The following is a 25432-nucleotide window of genomic DNA, read 5'->3' as shown; positions in this document are numbered from 1 at the left end:
ATTACAATGCCTTTTATATTTATTCTTTTAAAGACATAGTGGAAACGATCAATCGGATTCACGGGATGGTTTTTAAGGGGCCATATCAAATTTATTAGAACAGGTCATTACTGATGTTAGCCATTCATATGTTAGAACATTAATGTTCATTTTGTTTTCTGTAAATTTAACAGAAAATTTATGATAACCATATCAAGATATTCTATAATATTATCAGGAGAAGACAAAATTTACATAGGACAAGATAAAAGAGCATAATGCTATGTTACAAAACAAAAAACGAAAAACAAAAGGGACCATTTGTGTTGTATTTAGTCACACAGCCTGATTTAGCTCCACGGCCAATATTATGTCCGCACCAACTAACCGACATTTTGGTTACCCCATACCATTTCCTTTGTCTCTCACGAGCACTCTTTGGCCATCATTTACTATTTATCCATCTTTACATTATACCATCACAAATGCACATGTTCCATATATGATATAACCATCCATACATAGTCATGCATGCATGTATATATATATTTTATGGGATTACTTTCATTTGAAATTGACGACTAATGTTGTTTTCTGTAACCATGAACTCCAGTTTTTCTCTTTGCATGTTATAAATTGAACTTCTAGAGCATCAAAAACATTAGGTAACCAATAATAGTATTTGAGAAGGTTATTCAAATATATAGTTCGAAATGCAGCAAGTTTTAGCATCTTGAATAATTGCATTGTTCTAAAAATTATCTACAAGACTACAATCAATGAAACATTTCCAGGCTATATGGGCTCATTTAAAATGGGCCTGTAGACGCATGAGGCCGTAAATAATCCAGCTGGCAAAGAAATGAGCGGGAACATTTTTATGTACAAAATCCTCGAAACAAAACATCACACGTACCGCACGTGCCATTCTCCCGCTCCTTCTCCATTTGCCCCCCAAATCTCAAATTCTCAAATCCCTAGCTTCTCTCTCTCTCCCTCAGATTCACAGCATTTGCAATGTCAGAAAACTCGGAACCGCGTCAACTCGAGAATTCTACAGCCGGAAGAGAGCTCATTCCTCTTAGTCCCACCAATTCAGACGGCAACGACGACCTTAACTATCATCTGCATGCTTTTGAGTTATCTCGTCTCCTACTTTCTTCTGGTCATCCAGAATCTGTTATAGATCTTTCTTCAAAGTGTACATACTTCCAAGGTTCTCCTAATCTCGTCAAATATCTTTGCTCGATCCCTAATTCTCCTATTTCCCTTGCCGAAGATGGCTTCACTGTGACTCTCTCGCCTGAGTCTCCCTCCGCTCCGGCTAGTTTCGCCTGTAGTTTGGATTTGCAGGAAAATGTTGTGTTAGAACAGTTTATGGATCCGAGATCTCTCACGCTAAAGCATTCGAGAGGTACTAAGTTTTTGCAATTTTATCTGATATTGCGGTTTAGTAGGTCACACTTACATAGAGATTCTCTTCTCAATTTTGGGTTATTTATGGTAATGTATCAGAGAATGCGGAACAAGAGGAGCTAGAGCTCATGCCATTGCCCAAAAGAAGTCGAAATGATGGAAACGATGTAAGTAATCTCTTAAGATATATATGAAGTTCTCACGGTATGGTTTAGTGGGTGGTTGATTCATTGTGTTATTGATTATTTTCTCTAGGTGAATTACTCTGTAATAGATAGCAGACCTAACGACATCAGAACTGTTGCCTGTGGAACTATGCTTGGGACTATTTTAGCTCTTGAATCCCAAGCTTCGGTTTTCAATTTAAGTGCATCTAACCGAGGAATAGAGGCTTTTGTTCAAGATCATCAGCCTGGTCCGCAGACATCCAATGCTTCAGTGGATGTCAATCCTACACATCGGTTAGAGGAAAGCAAGAACGATTTGCCATCTCCTCAGGAGGATGGATATTACGAGCGACCTGAAATTGGAGATTTCCAAATTGCTGACAACCAAATATTAATCGAAGAAGGTGATGATAAAAATAAGAAGGATCTCTTCCCTAAGGGAGAGATACAAACTGATTCTGTGCAGTCCGATCCCGTTGCCTCATTGATGCCAACAGAAAATGAGTTAGAACCAGTGCAGATTGTGGATGACACTGAAGATCTACTTGTAGATGATCACACTGTAGACATCGTTAGCACCCCTGACAGAGAGCTGCCGTTGAAGCCTTCTGCTACAGAAGCTAATCAAGATAAATCTTTGGTACAAAAAACTCTGGATCAATGCAAATTGCCGGGAAACAGCAAAACGTACAGCTGTTCCCCTGAGATAAAACACACCAGAAAAAGTAAAGTTATCCAGAAGAGGAAGCAGAATTTTAACACCGTTCGTCTTAAAGATCAGAAGGTAGACATGTCTCTTTCGTCTAGAGTGAGGCCTTTATATAATGTTAACTACGTTAACACTCTTGCACCGAATTTTAGCATTAATGCACACTATATTAAAAGTTCTCTTCTCATATTTGTGGTTTAGGATCAGGCAAAGCATAACACAATTCCAGATTTTGATTCTTACACTATTGTAGAGGAAGAAGGTTCAGGTATTTCTTTCCAGTCTATTTCATCTATATTCCTCATTCTATTGTAACAACTTAACTAGTTATTGACTAATCACTGGTGAAATCCAAATGTAGGTGGCTACGGGATTGTTTATAAGGCAACGAGGAAAACTGATGGAACAGAGTTTGCAATTAAATGTACGGGAAAGAAAATGATATGTGGCTAAATGTTTTCACTGCATCAGTGTTTTTCGTTGGAAGACTTGCCTCATTTGTTTTCCTTGCAGGCCCTCATGTTGGCGCTCAGAAGTATTATGTGAATAATGAAATCAGAATGCTGGAGCGTTTTGGGTAAGTAACTAAGTATGATTAGGCATGAACCTTCCACATTTTCAAGCATAACGATCTGAAACTGCTGAAATTATTGCTTTATTTAGGGGGAAAAACTGTATAATAAAGCATGAAGGCTGTCTCAAGAATGGAGATTCTGATTGCATCATCCTTGAGCACCTTGAACATGACAGACCTGATTCATTGAAGAGAGAAATAGATGTGTATCAGCTGCAGTGGTACGGCTACTGCATGTTCAAAGCTCTATCGAGTCTGCATAAGCAGGTATGCAGATTTTGGACTGAATTATTTTTAGCATTCATATTTCAATCACGCAACTAACCAGTTCTATTTTTTCTCTTCACAATCTTGAAGGGTGTTGTTCATAGGGATGTTAAGCCAGGAAACTTCCTCTTCTCTAGGAAGACCAACAAAGGCTATCTCATTGATTTTAACCTTGCCATGGTTAGCATTTTTTGTCACCCTTCTCTTATCAAAATTTTCCTAGCGACGATTTTTGGTTAGTGTTTCTTACTATAGAATTTGAAGTAACCGAAAAAACCTGCTTATTCAATTCTAAGGTCAGTGTCTAACAGAGGCACTGAAAAACTTGAGGAACACAAACGTTCATGTTAAAATTTACTGTTATGTTCCCTTCCCCACCCACTGATATTAATCTCTTTTTTTTCCTGCATGGTTCAATTAGGATTTGCACCAGAAGTACAGAAGAGCAGGTAAACTTCTCCCCTCATGCATATGTGCTGTACTTGGCTATAAAATATGGAAACTAAAGCTATCTCTTGTTATCTTCTGTAGATAAATCAAAAGCAGCTTCAGGTCTTCCTACCGCCAGCAAGAAACATCATACATTGGTTAAATCACTCGATGCGGTAAACCGAGGGACCAACAAACCTTCTCAGAAAACTTTAGCGCCTAATAGTATCAAGAAAGCAGCGGGAAAGACAAGAGCTCGGAATGACATGACCAGATGGGAGAGACTCAATAGCCAAGGGGCAGAAGGGTCTGGCTTAACTTCAGCTAAAGATGTGACCAGCACAAGGAACAACCCTTCAGGTGAAAAGAGAAGAGAGCCTTTGCCATGTCATGGAAGAAAAGCGCTTTTAGATTTTCTGCAAGAGACAATGTCTGTTCCAATTCCAAACCATGAAGTATCATCCAAAGCTCCTACGTCTATGAGAAAACGGGTAGCTGCTCTTCCAGGGAAAGCTGAGAAGGAACTTCTTTATCTGACCCCAATGCCACTGTGCTCTAACGGTCGGCCTGAAGCAGGTGCAGTTCTGGTGTAATCATTGACTTTTGTTTTTGTTTCAGAGTTTAATTTAAACCTTAAGAAGAGTTTTTCTGACTTTACTAGGGGACGTAATTGAGAAGAAAGACGGTCCTTGCTCAGGAACCAAAGGCTTCCGAGCTCCAGAGGTACATCAACTGTAACTATAGCTCACTTCTCTTAATACTAGTTAAATATGAAAATCTTGTGCCTTCAGACTAAAGTTGTAGGCCTGAGCTACTCATTAGCACATCTCTGATGGGAAAGCTAATTCTCTGGGGCTGTTCTTGGCTGAATTGGTTTGTGCAGGTTTGCTTCAGATCTTTGCACCAAGGACCTAAGATAGACGTGTGGTCTGCGGGAGTTACTTTGTTATACCTCATAATGGGAAGGACACCTTTCACTGGTGACCCTGAACAGTTAAGATCTGACTTGAATGAGTACACCATCACTCGATTCCACTCTTTTTTCTTTCTTGCCTTCTTACAAAGACCTTGTATTTCCCAGGAACATAAAGGACATTGCACAACTACGAGGCAGTGAAGAATTATGGGAAGTAGCCAAGCTGCACAACCGTGAATCCTCTTTCCCTAAGGTAACATCTCATCTTACCACTCTTCTGTACTCTCCATTCATTTATGAGACACATATACTTGCTCTGTTCTTTTTACCGCCAGCTTAAATATCACATAAAAGGGTTTTCATTGTTAGCGTTTTGTGTTCTATTGCTTCTACTGCACTCCCATTACAGAACATATATATCTTAATAATGTAAATTGATGACAAAGTGATTAGATAGATGATCGTGAGAGATGAAATCAGGTAGAGTTTTGTGTTGTTGTTTCAGGAATTATACGAGTCAAGGTACTTGAAGGGGATGGAGTTGAGAAAATGGTGCGAACTCAACACAAAACGCAGAGAGTTTCTAGACGTAATTCCACTATCGCTTCTTGACCTCGTTGATAAATGTTTGACCGTTAACCCGAGGCGACGAATCAGCGCAGAGGATGCTCTCAAGCACGACTTCTTCCATCCAGTACATGAAACCCTTAGAAACCAAATGCTCCTTAAACAGCAGCCTACAGTGGTTGCTGACGCAGTAAGCCAAACTCTAAACTATTTACAATTGTAAAAGTAAATAAGAAAAATATATTTAACAATCTTCACTCCACTGTCCACACCACTCAACTTTGGAAAACTAAAAAGAGTATTTTAGCAAATTAGATAGTTTGAGTCTTCAAAATATCTTTTGTAGAGGACACAAACTTGACGTTTTTGTCTATTTGCCTCGAAATTATGATAAATTATAATCTTATTTCTGTTTTTTACAATGACTTAGTCATAATTCAGTGACAGTTGACAACCACAAAATCAATCTTTTAAAATACCGGTGTATAGTAAACCTCTGTATCATATTAGTTTAGTTCGTCTCAATTGTCTTGTTAGGTGGTTTGATGTTAGTCACTTAAAAAATTATTTGTTTAGTAAGTCTTCTATCAAGTGGGAGACCAAGTCTTCGAGGAAAGGAAGACCAAGTTTCTCCTCTCTTTCTCTCTTACTCTCTTACTCATAATATGTATTGCTAATTTACTTCTCTTACGAATCTTCGTCTCTTCTCTGAGTTCTCTCTATCGTCTCCCATGGCTTCTTCTTCTTCTTCTCCTAGTAGCCGGAGATACGACGTTTTCCCAAGCTTCAGTGGGGTAGATGTTCGCAAAACGTTCCTCAGCCATCTAATCGAGGCGCTCGACCGCAGATCAATCAATACATTCATGGATCACGGCATCGTGAGAAGCTGCATAATCGCCGATGAGCTTATAACGGCCATTAGAGAAGCGAGGATCTCAATAGTTATCTTCTCTGAGAACTATGCTTCTTCCACGTGGTGCTTGAATGAATTGGTGGAGATCCACAAGTGTCACAAGGACAAAGACTTGGATCAAATGGTGATTCCGGTTTTCTACGGCGTTGATCCTTCTCATGTTAGAAAACAGATCGGTGGCTTTGGCGATGTCTTTAAAAAGACATGCGAGGACAAACCAGAGGATCAGAAACAAAGATGGGTTAAAGCTCTCACAGATATATCAAATTTAGCCGGGGAGGATCTTCGGAACGGGTATGTTTTATTTATTCCACTATTTCTATGAGTGTTTATAATTATTGCAAAACTGTACTTTTTTTTTTCTTTTCTTGGCGTTCACTTCGAATCTTCGATTGTGCTTTTAGGGGTGCCTCTTTATTGACACAATTTTGACTATTGTTATTAGGCCTAGTGAAGCAGCCATGGTTGTAAAGATAGCTAATGATGTTTCGAATAAACTTTTTCCTCTGCCAAAGGGTTTTGGTGACTTAGTCGGAATTGAGGATCATATAGAGGCAATAAAATTAAAACTGTGCTTGGAATCCAAGGAAGCTAGAATAATGGTCGGGATTTGGGGACAGTCAGGGATTGGTAAGAGTACTATAGGAAGAGCTCTTTTCAGTCAACTCTCTAGCCAGTTCCACCATCGCGCTTTCATAACTTATAAAAGCACCAGTGGTAGTGACGTCTCTGGCATGAAGTTGAGTTGGGAAAAAGAACTTCTCTCGGAAATCTTAGGTCAAAAGGACATAAAGATAGAGCATTTTGGTGTGGTGGAGCAAAGGTTGAAGCACAAGAAAGTTCTTATCCTTCTTGATGATGTGGATAATCTAGAGTTTCTTAGGACCTTGGTGGGAAAAGCTGAATGGTTTGGATCTGGAAGCAGAATAATTGTGATCACTCAAGATAGGCAACTTCTCAAGGCTCATGAGATTGACCTTATATATGAGGTGAAGCTCCCATCTCAAGGTCTTGCTCTTAAGATGATATGCCAATATGCTTTTGGGAAATACTCTCCACCTGATGATTTTAAGGAACTAGCATTTGAAGTTGCAAAGCTTGCCGGTAATCTTCCTTTGGGTCTCAGTGTCCTTGGTTCGTCTTTAAAACGAAGGAGCAAAGAAGAGTGGATGGAGATGCTGGCTGAGCTCCAAAATGGTTTGAACAGAGATATTATGAAAACATTAAGAGTCAGCTACGTTAGATTAGATCCAAAAGATCAAGATATATTCCATTACATTGCATGGTTATTCAATGGTTGGAAAGTCAAATCCATCAAAGACTTCCTCGGAGATGGTGTTAATGTTAACATTAGGCTCAAAACGTTGGATGATAAGTCCCTCATACGTTTAACACCGAATGATACTATAGAGATGCACAATTTGCTTCAGAAGTTGGCTACAGAAATTGATCGTGAAGAGTCTAATGGTAATCCTGGAAAACGTCGATTTCTGGAGAATGCTGAGGAAATTCTAGACGTATTTACCGATAATACCGTAAGTTTTTGCAGCTTAATGCACCACTTTATATTAATTCACCGATTGGCTTTTGATGTTAAAAAGGACAGAAAAAAACTGATTTAGTTTGGTACTTGAGGATAATAGTTTTCTTTGGGGATTTGTTTTTGTCAGGGGACTGAAAAATTGCTCGGAATACATTTCAGCGCGTCATCAGATTCACAAATAGATAAGCCATTTATTTCAATAGATGAAAACTCGTTCCAAGGCATGCTTAATCTCCAATATCTAAAAATTCATGATCATTCATGGTGGCAACCGAGAGAAACCAGAATGCGTCTACCTAACGGCCTCGTTTACTTGCCACGTAAACTCAAATGGCTATGGTGGGATAATTGTCCATTGAAGCGTTTGCCTTCTAATTTTAAGGCTGAGTATCTGGTTGAACTCAGAATGGTGAATAGTGACCTTGAGAAGCTGTGGAATGGAACTCAGGTACTAATTCTTTATTGTTTTAGTTGTCTATTTGAAAACAGAAGTGTGTTATTTTTATTAATTTATTTGTTAAACAATCTAAATAAATCTGTTTGAAATGTTTATAAATGTGTGTTATTCTCTCTTTCCTTGTTTTCAGCTACTTGGAAGCCTAAAGAAGATGATTCTGCGTAATTCCAAATATTTGAAAGAAATTCCAGATCTTTCTTATGCCATGAACCTCGAGAGATTAGATATTTCTGATTGCGAAGTGCTAGAAAGTTTTCCAAGTCCTCTCAACTCGGAATCTCTCGAGTACCTCGATCTCCTACGATGCCCCAAGTTGAGAAATTTCCCTGAGACTATAATGCAAATTTCCCCATATGGAATTGACATCGACGTAGCAGATTGTTTATGGAACAAGAGTCTCCCTGGACTAGATTATCTCGATTGCCTTAGGAGATGTAATCCAAGTAAATTTCTACCAGAACATCTCGTTAATCTCAAACTGAGAGGCAACAACATGCTTGAGAAGCTATGGGAAGGCGTCCAGGTACGATTTTTATACGTGTAATATATACAACATTATGTCTTGTTCTTGATTATAACACTAAACGGATATAGTATCAACAATGATTAAAGCATAACAACGTTTTACATTAAAAAAAAGAAAAGCATAACAATGTTTTACTCTGTTTCAGTCCCTTGGGAAACTTGAGAGGATGGATCTGTCAGAATGTGAAAACCTGATAGAAATTCCAGATCTTTCAAAGGCCACCAATCTGGTGAATTTGAACCTCTCAAATTGCAAAAGTTTGGTGACGTTACCTTCTACAATTGGGAATCACCAAAAACTATACACGTTAGAAATGAAAGAATGCACAGGGCTGAAGGTTCTTCCTATGGATGTCAACTTGTCATCTCTCCATACAGTCAATCTCAAAGGGTGCTCAAGTTTGAGATTTTTCCCTCAAATTTCAAAAAGTATTGCTGTACTCAATCTAGATGACACTGCCATTGAAGAAGTTCCATGTTTTGAGAATTTCTCGAGGCTCATTGTATTATCGATGCGTGGTTGCAAGTCGTTGAGAAGATTTCCTCAGATTTCAACTAGTATTCAAGAACTCAATCTAGCTGACACCGCCATTGAACAAGTTCCTTGCTTCATTGAGAATTTTTCGAAGCTCAAGATACTAAATATGAGTGGTTGCAAAAAGTTGAAAAACATCTCCCCGAACATTTTCAGACTGACTTGGCTTAAGAAGGTCGACTTTACAGACTGTGGAGGTGTCATTTCGGCGTTGAGTGATTCCACTGTGGTGGCAACAATGGATGATCACTATGAAAAGATTGAAAAGATGCGTACACGAGACGATGATGTTGAGGATGACTATAATGAGGATGACGAGAATGAGGATGAGTTATGACAAGAATGAGGATGAGGATGAGTATAACGAGAATACCGATGTCGAGGATGAGGATGAGGATGAGGATGAGGAGGATGAAGATGACGATGACGATGATGAGGATGAGGACGAGGATGAGGAGGAGGATGATGAGGAGGAGGATGAGGATGAAGATAATTATTGGTATGGAAGAAACTATTTTAACTTCCAGAATTGCTTCAAATTGGATAGAGATGCACGAGAACTCATCCTACGTTCATGCTTCAAGAAGACTATGGTTTTACCAGGTGGAGAAGTGCCTGCATATTTCAAGCATCGAGCATATGGAAATTCCGTAAATATCACTTTACCTCGGAGATCTCTCTCTCACAAATTTTTGCGATTCAATGCTTGTGTAGTGGTTGAACCTCAAACCGATTCTTATGGGAGTGTGTATGTATACTTCCAATACAAAGGCGAACATTATATCCATACAATAGCTACTGATATGACACTGATGTGTAAGACGGATCATCTGGTTTTGTGTTCCTTCAAGTTCCGGCAGTTTAAAAATACTCTATATCCAAAGGTAAAGGTCTTGGATAATGTGGAATTCAAGTTTAAAGGGAGGAGGATCAAAGGATGCGGCGTACAACTCCTGCATGTGTCTCCATATCCGGATGATAGTGATGGAAGCTCTAAAGCAGAGTACAACCAACAGTCTGGAGAAAAATGTGATGCTGTAGAGACTGAGAGTAGTAGCAAGAAGCGGATGCGGGTAAGTCTTTTGCCATAATTTGAACTGAAAACTATTAAAGCTATCTCTCGATTTTCTTTTTAATATTTCAGGAAGGCCACTATCTAAAAGAATCGATAGTTTGGTTTATTATACAGATGACATTAGGAAACTCTGAAGAAGATTTCAACTTACCCTGTGGCCAAACAGTAACAGACACAGGATTGACCGCTCCAAATCTGGAGCTTCCATTAGGGCGGGGAGAATCGTCATCAATTTCATATCCATGTCTGGAGGGTGAAGCTTTCTCTGTTGATTCCATGATAACTAAGCGACAAGCTAAAGAAATTCCCATCGCGCATAGGGACGAAGATTCTGAGGCATCATGGTAACTGAAACATCTTACTATTCTGTTTTGTTTTGTTGCAGCATAACAAGACAAGCAATCTTTATTGATCTATCAAATAACCTGAATTATAATGAAGAGAACTGCAGAGTTTCAGGCTCTGAAACACACCAATTCACTGATTGGATAATCAATCTCTCACAGAATTAGAGACTCTCTCTCTATATATATATACTTTAAAGACTCAATATTTAGTTATAATGTTGACTCTTTGACTCTGTTCTTTCTTCTTTTATAGGTCATCAGGCTCATCAGGCTCATCAAGCTCTTCGTCGCTGGTGCCTTTTTAAGTCTCCAACTCTAGAGCATGGTACTCTGTTCTTACATCTTTGTATCTACTTCTCTAAGGCTTTCGTATAAATACATGTTTTGAAAGCCACAATTTAGCTCATTCTGGAAAAGTATTTTTGACAGATTTTGTATGTTTCCTTACATCTATGGATAAGTTTAAAAGACATTGAATTAGTTAATGTTTTTAAATTAGTCCTGACTTTTCTAAAAACACAGATACATCTCAATGTGTATGTTAGTAATTAATTCCATATATAATAAACTTGTGCATTGAGAGCTGAGACTACAATTGTAGGAGTGAACTAGTCATTATCACATTTAGGATGTGAAAGCTAATTTCTCTGGTGCTTATTTTAGCTGAATTGGTTTGTGCAGGTTTGCTTCAGATATTGTACCAATTACCTAATAATAGAAAAAAAAAATAATACACCATCAGTCGATTCCACTCTTTTTTCTTTCTTGCCGTCTTACAACGACCTTGTCATTCCCAGGAACATAAAGGGCATTGCGCAACTACGAGGCAGTGAAGAATTATGGGAAGTAGCCAAGCTGCACAACCGTGAATCCTCTTTCCCTGAGGTTACATCTCATCTTACCTCCCTGATAAAACTCTCCATTTATTTGATTGCTGCATTGGTTTGAATATAACATACATGCTCTGTTCTTCTTTGCCACCAGCATATGGATTCAAATATCACAAAAGGGTTTTCATCGTTAGCATTATATATCTTTAAAATGTAAATTAGTGACAAAATGATTAGATAGATGATCGTGTGAGATGAATTCACGTAGAGTTTTGTGTTGTTGTTTCAGGAATTGTACGAGTCAAGGTACTTCAAGGGGCTGGAGTTGAGAAAATGGTGTGAACTCAACACAAACGCAGAGAGTTTCTAGACGCAATTCCACGGCCGCTCCTTGACTTCGTGGATAGATGTTTGACCGTTAACCCAAGGCAACGAAACAGCGCAGAGGATGTTCTCAGACACGAGTTCTTCCATCCAGTACATGAAACCCTTAGAAACCAAATGCTCCTTAAAACTACAGTGGTGGCTGACGCACTAAGCCAAACTTTAAACTAATAATACAATTCTTGAAAACTAAAAGAGTAATTTAGCAAACTAGAGAGTTAGTGTTAATTAGTATTTTCACTGTATTATTTGAATTAAAATCCTCATAATCGATATACTTATTCTCCTAAACCGTGTGCATGTATGTATAGGGAAACAAGACTTAGATATTAAACAATCATAACATTCTTACGATAAACTGTCTTGTACAAGGACAACTGATAACCACAAAATTTGTGTTTTCAAAATATCTTTGTAGAGGAAACGAATGTAAGTTTCTGTCTACTTGCCTAGAAATTGAAATATTATTTCTGTCTTGTACAAAGACTAAGACTTATCATAATTCAGTGACAACCACAAAAATTCAATCTTCAAAAATATCTTTGTATGTAGTGTAAAAAAGCTTTCGAGGAAAGGAAGGGCCGAGTTTCTTTATTATTTACGTCTCAATTGTCTTGTTAGGAGATTTGATTTTAGCCACTTAAAAGAATATCTTGTACAGTAAGTCTTCTATGCAAGTCTTGGAGGGAAGGAAGACGAAGTTTCTCCTCTCTTTCTCACACTATGTCTTGCTGATTTACTTCTCTTAAAAATCTTCGTCTCTTCTCTGAGTTCTCTCTATCATCTCCCATGGCGGCTTCTTCTTCTTCTGGCAGACGGAGATACGACGTTTTTCCAAGCTTCAGTGGGGTTGATGTTCGCAAGACGTTCCTCAGCCATCTAATCGAGGCGCTCGACGGCAAATCAATCAATACATTCATCGATCATGGAATCGAGAGAAGCCGCACAATCGCCCCTGAGCTTATATCGGCGATTAGAGAAGCTAGGATCTCAATCGTCATCTTCTCTAAGAACTATGCTTCTTCAACGTGGTGCTTAAATGAATTGGTTGAGATCCACAAGTGCTTTAATGATTTAGGTCAAATGGTGATTCCAGTTTTCTACGACGTTGATCCTTCGGAAGTTAGAAAACAGACCGGCGAATTTGGAAAGGTCTTTGAAAAGACATGCGAGGTCAGCAAGGACAAACAACCAGGGGATCAGAAACAAAGATGGGTGCAAGCTCTCACAGATATAGCAAATATAGCCGGAGAGGATCTTCTGAACGGGTACGTTGTTATGATTCCAATATATCTGCTTGCGTTTTCAATTGTCTCAGAACTATATTTTTGCATAGACTTCGGTTCTTCTTTTAGGGGTGCTTCTTAATTGACAAAATTGACTTTTGTTATTAGGCCTAATGAAGCGCATATGGTTGAAAAGATATCCAATGATGTTTCGAATAAACTTATCACTCGGTCAAAGTGTTTTGATGACTTCGTCGGAATTGAAGCTCATATTGAGGCAATAAAATCAGTATTGTGCTTGGAATCCAAGGAAGCTAGAATGGTCGGGATTTGGGGACAATCAGGGATTGGTAAGAGTACCATAGGAAGAGCTCTTTTCAGTCAACTCTCTATCCAATTCCCCCTTCGCGCTTTCCTAACTTATAAAAGCACCAGTGGTAGTGACGTCTCTGGCATGAAGTTGAGTTGGGAAAAAGAACTTCTCTCTGAAATCTTAGGTCAAAAGGACATAAAGATAGAGCATTTTGGTGTGGTGGAGCAAAGGTTGAAGCACAAGAAAGTTCTTATCCTTCTTGATGATGTGGATAATCTAGAGTTTCTTAAGACCTTGGTGGGAAAAGCTGAATGGTTTGGATCGGGAAGCAGAATTATTGTGATCACTCAAGATAGGCAATTTCTCAAGGCTCATGACATTGACCTTGTATATGAGGTGAAGCTGCCATCTCAAGGTCTTGCTCTTACGATGTTATGCCGATCTGCTTTTGGGAAAGACTCTCCACCTGATGATTTTAAGGAACTAGCATTTGAAGTTGCGAAGCTTGCCGGCCATCTTCCTTTGGGTCTCAATGTCCTGGGTTCGTCATTAAGAAGAAGGGGCAAAAAAGAGTGGATGGAGATGATGCCTAGGCTCCGAAATGGTTTGAACGGAGATATTATGAAAACATTAAGAGTCAGCTACGATAGATTACATCAAAAAGATCAAGATATGTTCCTTTGCATTGCGTGTTTATTCAATGGTTTTGAGGTCAGTTACGTCAAAGATTTACTTGAAGATAATGTTGGGCTTACAATGTTGTCTGAGAAGTCCCTCATACGTATTACACCGGATGGACATATAGAGATGCACAATTTGCTAGAGAAATTGGGTAGAGAAATTGATCGTGCAAAGTCCAAGGGTAATCCTGGAAAACGTCAATTTCTGACGAATTTTGAGGATATTCATGAAGTAGTGACCGAGAAAACTGTAAGTTTTTTTCGCAGCTCCGTTTTAATGCATGACTTTATATTAATTTAATCGTCATTTGGGGATTGATAAACTTAAGCAATTGTTGCCTCATTCGTAATTAAAATGTAGCTTTGATGTGTCAGAAAAATAAAAAGGGTTGTGATTGTTAAGATTATATTAGTTTTCTTCGGATTTTTTTTCAGGGGACAGAAACTCTTCTTGGAATACGTTTGCCATTCGAGGAATATTTTTCGACAAGGCCGTTATTAATAGATAAAGAATCGTTCAAAGGCATGCGTAATCTCCAATATCTAAAAATTGGTGATTGGTCAGATGGGGGTCAACCTCAGAGCCTCGTTTATTTGCCCCTTAAACTCAGATTGCTAGACTGGGATGATTGTCCATTGAAGTCTTTGCCATCTACTTTTAAGGCGGAATATCTAGTTAACCTCATAATGAAGTATAGTAAGCTTGAGAAACTGTGGGAAGGAACTCTGGTACGAATTCTAAATTTTTATTAGTTGTCAGTTTTTAGAACAGAAAATTGTGGTATATTTGTGAACGTGTGTATTCTCTTTTTCCATATTTTGTTTTCAGCCCCTTGGAAGTCTCAAGAAGATGAATTTGTTGTGTTCCAAAAATTTGAAAGAAATTCCAGATCTTTCTAATGCCAGAAACCTCGAGGAATTAGATCTTGAAGGATGCGAATCTTTGGTGACACTTCCTTCCTCGATTCAGAATGCCATTAAACTGAGGAAGTTACATTGTTCGGGGGTGATATTAATAGATTTAAAATCATTAGAAGGCATGTGTAATCTCGAATATCTATCAGTTGATTGCTCACGTGTGGAAGGCACTCAGGGCATCGTTTATTTCCCTAGTAAACTCAGATTGCTATTGTGGAATAATTGTCCATTGAAGCGTTTGCATTCTAATTTTAAGGTTGAGTATCTGGTTAAACTCAGAATGGAGAATAGTGACCTTGAGAAGCTGTGGGATGGAACTCAGGTACTAATTCTATTAGTGATCAATTTCTAAACATAAATCTGTTAGAAAAACTAAAATGAATCTGTTTAAAATGTTCACTAACGTGTGTACTCTCTTTTCCCCTATTTTGTTATTAGCCACTTGGAAGACTCAAGCAGATGTTTCTGCGTGGTTCCAAATATTTGAAAGAGATTCCAGATCTTTCTTTAGCCATAAACCTCGAGGAAGTAGATATTTGTAAATGCGAATCCTTGGTGACATTTCCTTCCTCGATGCAGAATGCCATTAAACTTATCTATTTAGATATTAGTGATTGCAAAAAGCTAGAGAGTTTTCCAACCGATCTCAACTTGGAATCTCTCGAGTACCTCAATCTCACTGGATGCCCGAATTTGAGAAATTTCCCAGCAATCAAAATGGGATGTTCAGACGTTGACTTTCCGGAAGGGAGAAATGAGATCGTGGTAGAAGATTGTTTCTGGAACAAGAATCTCCCTGCTGGACTAGATTATCTCGACTGCCTTATGAGATGTATGCCTTGTGAATTTCGCCCAGAATATCTCGTTTTTCTCAATGTGAGGTGCTACAAGCATGAGAAGCTATGGGAAGGCATCCAGGTACATTGTTAATGCTATGCTGATTTTTGTTTACCTTCTGTTATATAACTAATTAAGTATACCCAAATTTGTTTTTATGGCTTGTGGTCGATCCACGGTTATGTCTTACATACATACGTAATAATGTTTAATTATAATTTTAAACATATATAGGTATAAAATTAAAATGATTATCATCGATAATGTTTTTTTCAGTCGCTTGGAAGTCTCGAAGAGATGGATCTGTCAGAATCTGAAAACCTGACAGAAATTCCAGATCTTTCAAAGGCCACCAATCTGAAGCATTTATATCTCAACAACTGCAAAAGTTTGGTGACACTTCCTTCTACTATTGGGAATCTCCAAAAATTGGTGAGGTTGGAAATGAAAGAATGCACAGGGCTGGAGGTTCTTCCAACCGATGTCAACTTGTCATCTCTCGAAACCCTCGATCTCAGTGGTTGCTCAAGTTTGAGAACTTTTCCTCTGATTTCAAAGAGTATCAAATGGCTCTATCTGGAAAACACCGCCATTGAAGAAATTCTAGATCTTTCAAAGGCCACCAAGCTCGAGTCTTTGATACTCAACAACTGCAAAAGTTTGGTGACACTTCCTTCTACAATTGGGAATCTTCAAAATTTGAGACGTTTGTACATGAAAAGATGCACAGGGCTGGAGGTTCTTCCAACCGATGTCAACTTGTCATCTCTGGGTATCCTCGATCTCAGTGGTTGCTCAAGTTTGAGAACTTTTCCTCTGATTTCAACTAATATTGTATGGCTCTATCTGGAAAACACCGCCATTGGAGAAGTTCCCTGCTGCATTGAGGATTTCACGAGGCTCCGTGTACTACTGATGTATTGTTGCCAGAGGTTGAAAAACATCTCCCCAAACATTTTCAGACTGAGAAGTCTAATGTTCGCCGACTTTACAGACTGTAGAGGTGTCATCAAGGCGTTGAGTGATGCAACTGTGGTAGCGACAATGGAAGATAGCGTTTCTTGTGTACCATTATCTGAAAACATTGAATATACATGTGAACGTTTCTGGGGTGAGTTGTATGGTGATGGTGATTGGGACTTAGGTACTGAATATTTTAGCTTCCGTAATTGCTTCAAATTGGATAGAGATGCGCGAGAGCTCATCCTACGATCATGCTTCAAGCCTGTGGCCTTACCAGGTGGAGAAATCCCTAAGTATTTCACGTATCGAGCTTATGGAGATTCCCTAACTGTCACTTTACCTCGGAGCTCTCTTTCTCAATCCTTCTTGCGATTTAAGGCTTGTCTCGTGGTTGACCCTCTCTCCGAGGGCAAGGGTTTTTATCGATATTTGGAGGTAAACTTTGGCTTCAATGGCAAACAGTATCAGAAATCATTTTTGGAAGATGAAGAACTGGAGTTTTGTAAGACGGATCATCTGTTTTTCTGTTCCTTCAAGTTCGAGTCTGAAATGACTTTCAACGATGTGGAGTTTAAGTTTTGTTGCTCCAATAGGATCAAAGAATGCGGTGTACGACTCATGTATGTCTCTCAAGAAACAGAGTACAACCAACAGACTACGAGAAGCAAGAAGCGGATGCGGGTATCTTTTGACTTTTGATTAGAGCTGAAAATTATAAAGCTATATTTTGACTTTTGATTTGATTTTCCAGGATCGAAATACCATAGAGACAGACTATTTAATAGAATCGATCGTTTGATTTATAATGCAGATGACATCGGGAACATCTGAAGAATATATCAACTTAGCCGGTGACCAAATTGTAGCAGACACAGGATTGGCCGCTCTAAATATGGAGCTTTCGTTAGGGGAGGGAGAAGCATCATCATCAACATCTCTAGAGGGGGAAGCTTTGTCTGTTGATTATATGATAACTAAAGAACAAGATGAAGACATTCCTTTCTTGGATCCTGTTTCTGGTAACTGAAGCATCTTATCATTCTGTTTTGGTCTGTTTTAGGATAACTTGGGATCGACCATGATTATATATCTATAATGATAACAAGACGATTTCATAGGTTTTGACACAAGCCATTTTTTATTGATAGATGGTACATGGAGATCATTTTATTCTGCAGAATGATATTTGGAGAACCAAATTCCGTTTAATCATCCAACTCCGGAGCCTGAAAGTGTTTGTAATTTCTTCTTTATCTGAATGCAGAAACACTCTGTTTGCTTTGAACATTTTGTCTGCCTTTTCTTTGAAACATAGATCTCAATGTGTATATTAGCACAGGTTGTTTTTCTCTTTATTAGCAATGAATAGAGAAATCAGACTTTGCGTAAACAAAAATGTATATCGCAAATTCACAAAAGAATTGACAACAAGAGTGTGTTGGAACTAATTTTAAATAGCAAGATCCTTGTCATCAACAACATTTGCATTGCTGATTCAATAGCCAAAAGGCAGAAGCGTTTTTGGCCTAACTTTGGCCAAAGATGTGACCAGCATAAGGAACAATCCATCAGCTGAAGGAAAGAGCTTTTAAACTTTCTGCAGGAGACATTGTCTGGTCCACTTCCAAACCATGAAGTATCATCCAGCTATCCTACGTCGATGAGAAAACATGTCGCTGCTGTTCCCCCATCCCGCTGCACTCTTTAATTATATGATAAAGAGTGAAAGTTGTAGGCCTGAACTACTCACTAGAACATCTAGGATAGGAAGCTCATTCTCTGGGGCTGTTCTTGACTGAATTGGTTTGCTTCAGATCTTTGCATCGAGGGCCTAAGATGATAGACGTTTGGTCTGATGGGGACGACACCTTTCACTGCTGACCCTGATCAGTTAAGATCTGCCTTGACTGAATTCACACCATCACATTGTTAAGATTCCTTTCCTGGATCCTTAGCCGTCTCCACAGCTTATCACATTGTTAAGGTGACCTGAAACGTATTACAACTCTGTTTCATAATGAACATGGGATCGACCATGACTATACTGGTAATGACAAGACGATTTCTTAGTTTTTCACACAAGCCATTTTCTCCTGCAGATGATGGAACACTTACTGACAGCTAGAAACCTTTTATGGTTCCATGTCCAGAACAGAAGTACTCTATTCTTACTTCTCTGTTTTGCTTCTTTGAAAATTTCGCTTCTCCTGAAAGATGTGAATATAACAGTCTTGTCTGTTGAAACACATATCTCTCTCTACGAAATGTTATTTTCCTCTCTTTAAAGCAATGAATAAATCATAATCTTGGTAAACAAAAATGTATTTCACAATTTCACAAGAGAACTATCAACAACAAAAAAGTTTTAAATAGCAACCTCATCAGCAACAATTGCATCACTGCTACCATGGCGTTTCCTACACTCAGAGTAAAAAACAGTGATTACAACATAACTCAGCACCACCTCAGCCCCATACATACAAACTAGCTTCCACCCTTCCCACCCACTGGCCACAACCACCGACCTCCACCACGACCCTGAGCTCATCTTCTTCTTCTTCTTCTTCTTCTCCTAGTAGCCGGAGATACGACGTTTTCCCAAGCTTCAGTGGGGTAGATGTTCGCAAAACGTTCCTCAGCCATCTAATCGAGGCGCTCGACCGCAGATCAATCAATACATTCATGGATCACGGCATCGTGAGAAGCTGCATAATCGCCGATGAGCTTATAACGGCCATTAGAGAAGCGAGGATCTCAATAGTTATCTTCTCTGAGAACTATGCTTCTTCCACGTGGTGCTTGAATGAATTGGTGGAGATCCACAAGTGTCACAAGGACAAAGACTTGGATCAAATGGTGATTCCGGTTTTCTACGGCGTTGATCCTTCTCATGTTAGAAAACAGATCGGTGGCTTTGGCGATGTCTTTAAAAAGACATGCGAGGACAAACCAGAGGATCAGAAACAAAGATGGGTTAAAGCTCTCACAGATATATCAAATTTAGCCGGGGAGGATCTTCGGAACGGGTATGTTTTATTTATTCCACTATTTCTATGAGTGTTTATAATTATTGCAAAACTGTACTTTTTTTTTTCTTTTCTTGGCGTTCACTTCGAATCTTCGATTGTGCTTTTAGGGGTGCCTCTTTATTGACACAATTTTGACTATTGTTATTAGGCCTAGTGAAGCAGCCATGGTTGTAAAGATAGCTAATGATGTTTCGAATAAACTTTTTCCTCTGCCAAAGGGTTTTGGTGACTTAGTCGGAATTGAGGATCATATAGAGGCAATAAAATTAAAACTGTGCTTGGAATCCAAGGAAGCTAGAATAATGGTCGGGATTTGGGGACAGTCAGGGATTGGTAAGAGTACTATAGGAAGAGCTCTTTTCAGTCAACTCTCTAGCCAGTTCCACCATCGCGCTTTCATAACTTATAAAAGCACCAGTGGTAGTGACGTCTCTGGCATGAAGTTGAGTTGGGAAAAAGAACTTCTCTCGGAAATCTTAGGTCAAAAGGACATAAAGATAGAGCATTTTGGTGTGGTGGAGCAAAGGTTGAAGCACAAGAAAGTTCTTATCCTTCTTGATGATGTGGATAATCTAGAGTTTCTTAGGACCTTGGTGGGAAAAGCTGAATGGTTTGGATCTGGAAGCAGAATAATTGTGATCACTCAAGATAGGCAACTTCTCAAGGCTCATGAGATTGACCTTATATATGAGGTGAAGCTCCCATCTCAAGGTCTTGCTCTTAAGATGATATGCCAATATGCTTTTGGGAAATACTCTCCACCTGATGATTTTAAGGAACTAGCATTTGAAGTTGCAAAGCTTGCCGGTAATCTTCCTTTGGGTCTCAGTGTCCTTGGTTCGTCTTTAAAACGAAGGAGCAAAGAAGAGTGGATGGAGATGCTGGCTGAGCTCCAAAATGGTTTGAACAGAGATATTATGAAAACATTAAGAGTCAGCTACGTTAGATTAGATCCAAAAGATCAAGATATATTCCATTACATTGCATGGTTATTCAATGGTTGGAAAGTCAAATCCATCAAAGACTTCCTCGGAGATGGTGTTAATGTTAACATTAGGCTCAAAACGTTGGATGATAAGTCCCTCATACGTTTAACACCGAATGATACTATAGAGATGCACAATTTGCTTCAGAAGTTGGCTACAGAAATTGATCGTGAAGAGTCTAATGGTAATCCTGGAAAACGTCGATTTCTGGAGAATGCTGAGGAAATTCTAGACGTATTTACCGATAATACCGTAAGTTTTTGCAGCTTAATGCACCACTTTATATTAATTCAACGATTGGCTTTTGATGTTAAAAACATTGATTTAGTTTGGTACTTGAGGATAACAGTTTTCTTTGGGTTTTTTTTTTTTGTCAGGGCACTGAAAAATTGCTCGGAATAGATTTCAGCACGTCATCAGATTCACAAATCGATAAGCCATTTATTTCAATAGATGAAAACTCGTTCCAAGGCATGCTTAATCTCCAATTTCTAAATATTCATGATCATTACTGGTGGCAACCGAGAGAAACCAGATTGCGTCTACCTAACGGCCTCGTTTACTTGCCACGTAAACTCAAATGGCTACGGTGGGAAAATTGTCCATTGAAGCGTTTGCCTTCTAATTTTAAGGCTGAGTATCTGGTTGAACTCAGAATGGAGAATAGTGCCCTTGAGAAGCTGTGGAATGGAACTCAGGTACTAATTCTTTATTGTTTCGAGTTGTCTATTTGAAAACAGAACTGTGTTATTTTTATTAATTTATTTGTTAAACAATCTAAATAAATCTGTGTTATTCTCTTTTTCCATATGTTGTTTTCAGCCTCTTGGAAGTCTCAAGAAGATGAATTTGAGGAATTCCAACAATTTGAAAGAAATTCCAGATCTTTCTTTAGCCACAAACCTCGAGGAATTAGATCTTTGTAACTGCGAAGTGCTAGAAAGTTTTCCAAGTCCTCTCAACTCGGAATCTCTTAAGTTCCTCAATCTCCTACTATGCCCCCGGTTGAGAAATTTCCCTGAGATTATAATGCAAAGTTTCATCTTTACAGATGAAATTGAGATCGAGGTAGCAGATTGTTTATGGAACAAGAATCTCCCTGGACTCGATTATCTCGATTGCCTTAGGAGATGTAATCCAAGTAAATTTCGCCCAGAACATCTCAAAAACCTCACAGTGAGAGGCAACAACATGCTTGAGAAGCTATGGGAAGGCGTCCAGGTACGATTTATACGTGTATTATATACAAAATTATGTCTTGTTCTTGATTATAACACTAAACAGATATAGTATTGACAATGATTAAAGCATAACAACGTTTTACATTCAGAAAAAAGAAAAGCATAACAATGTTTTACTCTGTTTCAGTCGCTTGGGAAACTCAAGAGGGTGGATCTGTCAGAATGTGAAAACATGATAGAAATTCCAGACCTTTCAAAGGCCACCAATCTGGAGATTTTGGATCTCTCAAATTGCAAAAGTTTGGTGATGTTACCTTCTACAATTGGGAATCTCCAAAAATTATACACGTTAAATATGGAAGAATGCACAGGGCTGAAGGTTCTTCCTATGGATATCAACTTGTCATCTCTCCATACAGTCCATCTCAAAGGGTGCTCAAGTTTGAGATTTATCCCTCAGATTTCAAAAAGTATTGCAGTACTCAATCTAGATGACACTGCCATTGAAGAAGTTCCATGTTTTGAGAATTTCTCGAGGCTCATGGAATTATCGATGCGTGGTTGCAAGTCGTTGAGAAGATTTCCTCAGATTTCAACTAGTATTCAAGAACTCAATCTAGCTGACACCGCCATTGAACAAGTTCCCTGCTTCATTGAGAAATTTTCGAGGCTCAAGGTACTAAATATGAGTGGTTGCAAAATGTTGAAAAACATATCCCCGAACATTTTCAGACTGACAAGGCTTATGAAGGTCGACTTTACAGACTGTGGAGGTGTCATCACAGCGTTGAGTGATCCGGTGACAACAATGGAAGATCAAAACAATGAAAAGATAAATAAGGTCGAAAAGAGACCTAAATGTGACAAGGATGAGGATGACGAGGATGAGTATGAGTATGAGTATGACGAGGATGAGGATGACGAGGATGAGTATGGAGAAATATATTTTAAATTCCAGAATTGCTTCAAATTGGATAGAGCTGCGCGAGAACTTATCCTAGGATCATGCTTCAAGACGACTATGGTCTTACCAGGTGGAGAAGTGCCTACATATTTTAAGCATCAAGCTTATGGAAATTCCCTAACTGTCACTTTGCCTCAGAGCTCTCTTTCTCATAAATTCTTGCGATTTAATGCTTGTCTCGTGGTTGAACCTATAACCCATTCTTTTGCATGCATGGACGTACTCTTTCAGTTCAATGGCGAACATTATAGACATACAATATATGAGGGCATGGAAATGATGTGTAAGACGGATCATCTAGTTTTGTGTTCCTTCAAGTTCCAGCCTACAGGTCTTCTATCTAAATTAGACGTCAATGATGTGGAATTTAAGTTTAACGGGACGAGAGTAAAAAGATGCGGCATACGACTCTTGAATGTGTCTACATCTCCGGATGATAGTGAGGGAAGCTCTGAAACAGAATCTCCGGATGATAGTGATGGAGACTCTGTAACAGAGTACCACCAACAGTCTGGAGAAAAATGTGATGATGTAGAGACTGAAAGTAGCAAGAAGCGGATGCGGGTAAGCCTTTTGCCATTATTTTGAACTGAAAACTATTAAAGCTATCTCTTGATTGTTTTTTTTCAGGGATGAACTATCTAAAAGAATCCATCTTTTGGTTTATTATACAGATGACATTAGGAAACTCTGAAAAATATTTCAACTTACCCTGTGGCCAAATAGTAACAGACACTGTTCCGTTAGGGTGGGGAGAATCATCATCAGTTTCTTTTAATCCATGGCTGGAGGGGGAAGCTTTGTGTGTTGATTCCATGATTACTGAACAACAAGATGCACAAATTCATATAGCTAATGTGGATTGGGAGTGGGAGTTATGGTAACTGAAACATCTTACTATTCTGTTTTTTTTTTGTGTTATAGGATCACTTGGGATCGACCATGACTATAGTGATAATGAAAAGATGATTTCATAGGTTTTTCACACAAGCTTGACAAGAATAAACAAGCAATCTTTTATTGATCTATCAAAGAATCTGTCACACAATGAAGAGAATTGCAGAGTTTCGGGCTCTGAATCCTCAACCCAAGAGACTCATGCAGGAGTCTTAACAAACACACCAATTCACTAATTGAATAACCTCTCAGAGATTAGAGACTCTATATATACTTTCAACTCTCAACATTGACTCTTTTCTTGCTTGTTGGACAGGTCATCAAGCTCATCAAGCGCATCAAGCTCTTAGTGGAGTTTGGCTTATCAAAGCAATAATTTCCTGCAGGGGTTACTACTTAAAAAAAACCAGAATCCGTTAAAGAGTCCAACTCCAGAGCATGATAATGTTTGCAATTTCTTCTTTAGCTGAAGGCTGAAGGCAGAAGTACTCTGTTCTTACATCCTTGTGGTTGCTTCTTTAACGCTTTCGCATTTCCTAGAAACCATTGACAGTAAATTTAAACAAGCACGGCCATCAAATGGCCGACTTGATGAGAAGAGAATATTTCTATCTCCTTAATTGTTTCAAATTGGATGGAGATGCGCAGGAACTCATCCTACGATCATACGTCAAGACGGTCCTACCAGGTGGAGAAGTTCCTACATATTTGGGAGACAGTATTTCATGGTACGATGACGTTGTGTAATACGGATCATATGGTTTTGGGTTCCTTCAAGTTCCCGCCTATAGACGTTCCATCTAAATCAGACAACAATTTGGAATTTGTGTTTATTCCCAAGGAGAGCATAAAGGGATGCGGTGTACGAATTTTGAATGTCTCTCCTGAAAAAGAGGACAACCAATAGTCTGTAGAAAAAGTTGATGTTGTAGTAGAGACTGGGAGAAGCAAGAAGCGGATGCGGGTAAGCCTTTTGCCAGTTTTGATCTGAAAGTTGCATAGCTGTCTCTTGATTTTTTTGGAGGATGAACAGTTTCGTAGGATAGATAGTTTGGTTTATAATGCAGATGATAATAGGAACATCTGAAGAATATATCAACTTACCAAGTGGCCAAATAGAAGCGGACACAGAATTGACCGCTACAAATCTGGAGCTTTCGTTATTGGCAGGGGAGTTCTTCCACCCAGGTTTTCATCAGTTTCTTCTAGCAACGTTCATGTTGATGGAGCATCGTTGTGTCTTTCCCAACCATGTCTAGAGGAAGAAGTTTTGTGTATTGATCCAATGATAACTGAACAACAATATATAGAAACACCTACCGCGGATCCTTCGTTGTTCCCAGAGCTTATCAACTTTTTAATGTAATCAAAACATCTTCCAGTTCTGTTTTGTTCTGTTTTAGGATCAACTTGGGATTGACCATGACTATACTGATAATGACAAGACGATTACATAGCTTTAACGCAAGCCATCTTTTCTTCAGGTAACGGAGAGCTTTTGGAGAACCAGAAGTCTAGAATCCATTTAGGTCTCCAACTCCGGAGCCTGATGAAAATGTTTGTAATTTCTTCTTTAGCTGAAAGTGAAGCACTCTGTTCTTACTTATCTGTCTTTGCTTCTTTGAGAATTTTGCTTTTCCTAAAAGAATAAATACATCTTTCAAAAAGCCATAGCACATTATATTCTGGAAAGATATCATTGGGATGTTTTGTATTGTACCGTACTGTTTATCTGTTTTAGTCGAAAAGACATTGAATTTGTGATCTTAGGGTTTTACATACTTGACTCAGGTCAGGTACTACCC

At 38.8% G+C, this 25432-nt stretch overlaps 6 protein-coding genes and 1 non-coding gene across 17 annotated transcripts; 6 read left to right on the top strand and 1 right to left on the bottom strand.

Annotated features, from left to right (window-relative positions):
* Window positions 1-897: 897 nt before the first annotated feature.
* On the top strand, window positions 898-5740 carry AT4G16970 (Protein kinase superfamily protein). Its single transcript, NM_117800.4, has 14 exons — window positions 898-1393; window positions 1495-1562; window positions 1651-2346; window positions 2473-2539; window positions 2633-2695; window positions 2785-2848; window positions 2935-3112; window positions 3203-3292; window positions 3534-3561; window positions 3644-4117; window positions 4203-4264; window positions 4425-4534; window positions 4623-4710; window positions 4963-5740. The coding sequence occupies exons 1-14, from the start codon at window positions 997-999 to the stop codon at window positions 5245-5247; spliced, it is 2670 nt and encodes an 889-aa protein (NP_193430.3). The 5' UTR covers window positions 898-996; the 3' UTR covers window positions 5248-5740.
* AT4G16960 (disease resistance protein (TIR-NBS-LRR class)) lies at window positions 5735-9361 on the top strand. The gene is made up of 5 exons (NM_001341171.1): window positions 5735-6231; window positions 6383-7472; window positions 7608-7928; window positions 8068-8460; window positions 8609-9361. Exons 1-5 carry the CDS (start codon window positions 5756-5758, stop codon window positions 9332-9334), a joined length of 3006 nt encoding a protein of 1001 aa, NP_001319971.1. The 5' UTR covers window positions 5735-5755; the 3' UTR covers window positions 9335-9361.
* A 61-nt stretch (window positions 9362-9422) lies between these two features.
* On the top strand, window positions 9423-11973 carry AT4G16957 (SUPPRESSOR OF, CONSTITUTIVE protein). Its single transcript, NM_001341170.1, has 5 exons — window positions 9423-10070; window positions 10187-10416; window positions 10673-10744; window positions 11217-11304; window positions 11539-11973. The coding sequence occupies exons 1-3, from the start codon at window positions 9588-9590 to the stop codon at window positions 10722-10724; spliced, it is 765 nt and encodes a 254-aa protein (NP_001328025.1). The 5' UTR covers window positions 9423-9587; the 3' UTR covers window positions 10725-10744; window positions 11217-11304; window positions 11539-11973.
* A 34-nt stretch (window positions 11974-12007) lies between these two features.
* RPP5 (Disease resistance protein (TIR-NBS-LRR class) family) lies at window positions 12008-18530 on the top strand. Of its 6 annotated transcripts, NM_001341168.1 has the most exons (9): window positions 12296-12901; window positions 13028-14102; window positions 14288-14581; window positions 14682-15092; window positions 15209-15688; window positions 15884-15955; window positions 16226-17251; window positions 17382-17589; window positions 17719-17961. In NM_001341168.1, exons 1-9 carry the CDS (start codon window positions 12423-12425, stop codon window positions 17751-17753), a joined length of 4080 nt encoding a protein of 1359 aa, NP_001328021.1. In that variant the 5' UTR covers window positions 12296-12422; the 3' UTR covers window positions 17754-17961. The 6 variants fall into 6 exon arrangements, with proteins under 6 accessions (NP_849398.1, NP_001328022.1, NP_001328021.1 ...); NM_179067.2 differs by having other exon boundaries at window positions 12008-12901; window positions 15884-17005; window positions 17114-17251; window positions 17382-17961; NM_117798.4 differs by having other exon boundaries at window positions 15884-17251; window positions 17719-18530.
* On the bottom strand, window positions 15802-16832 carry AT4G16955 (uncharacterized protein). Its single transcript, NM_001341169.1, has 3 exons — window positions 16710-16832; window positions 16504-16682; window positions 15802-16401 (listed from the first exon to the last, which is right to left on the bottom strand). Exons 1-3 carry the CDS (start codon window positions 16810-16812, stop codon window positions 16300-16302), a joined length of 384 nt encoding a protein of 127 aa, NP_001328024.1. The 5' UTR covers window positions 16813-16832; the 3' UTR covers window positions 15802-16299.
* AT4G02965 lies at window positions 18308-18690 on the top strand. The gene is made up of 2 exons (NR_143992.1): window positions 18308-18554; window positions 18670-18690. It is a non-coding gene; the product is annotated as an uncharacterized misc_RNA (transcript).
* Window positions 18691-18844: 154 nt separating this feature from the next.
* On the top strand, window positions 18845-25390 carry AT4G16940 (Disease resistance protein (TIR-NBS-LRR class) family; the record flags this gene model as incomplete). Of its 6 annotated transcripts, NM_001341162.1 has the most annotated exons (9): window positions 19159-19596; window positions 19748-20837; window positions 20963-21283; window positions 21408-21806; window positions 21954-22800; window positions 23062-23294; window positions 23405-23610; window positions 23944-24989; window positions 25112-25267. In NM_001341162.1, exons 1-8 carry the CDS (start codon window positions 19253-19255, stop codon window positions 23975-23977), a joined length of 3474 nt encoding a protein of 1157 aa, NP_001328968.1. In that variant the 5' UTR covers window positions 19159-19252. The 6 variants fall into 6 exon arrangements, with proteins under 6 accessions (NP_001328967.1, NP_001328969.1, NP_001328970.1 ...); NM_001341163.1 differs by having other exon boundaries at window positions 18845-19596; window positions 21954-23294; window positions 23944-24591; window positions 24695-25122; NM_001341160.1 differs by having other exon boundaries at window positions 19103-19596; window positions 21954-23294; window positions 25112-25390.
* Between the last annotated feature and the right edge of the window lie 42 nt (window positions 25391-25432).

The sequence above is a fragment of the Arabidopsis thaliana genome, chromosome 4 (assembly GCF_000001735.4).
Source record: "Arabidopsis thaliana chromosome 4, partial sequence".
NCBI classification, from domain to species: Eukaryota; Viridiplantae; Streptophyta; class Magnoliopsida; order Brassicales; family Brassicaceae; genus Arabidopsis; species Arabidopsis thaliana.
This window is presented reverse-complemented; position numbering and strand designations above follow the sequence as displayed.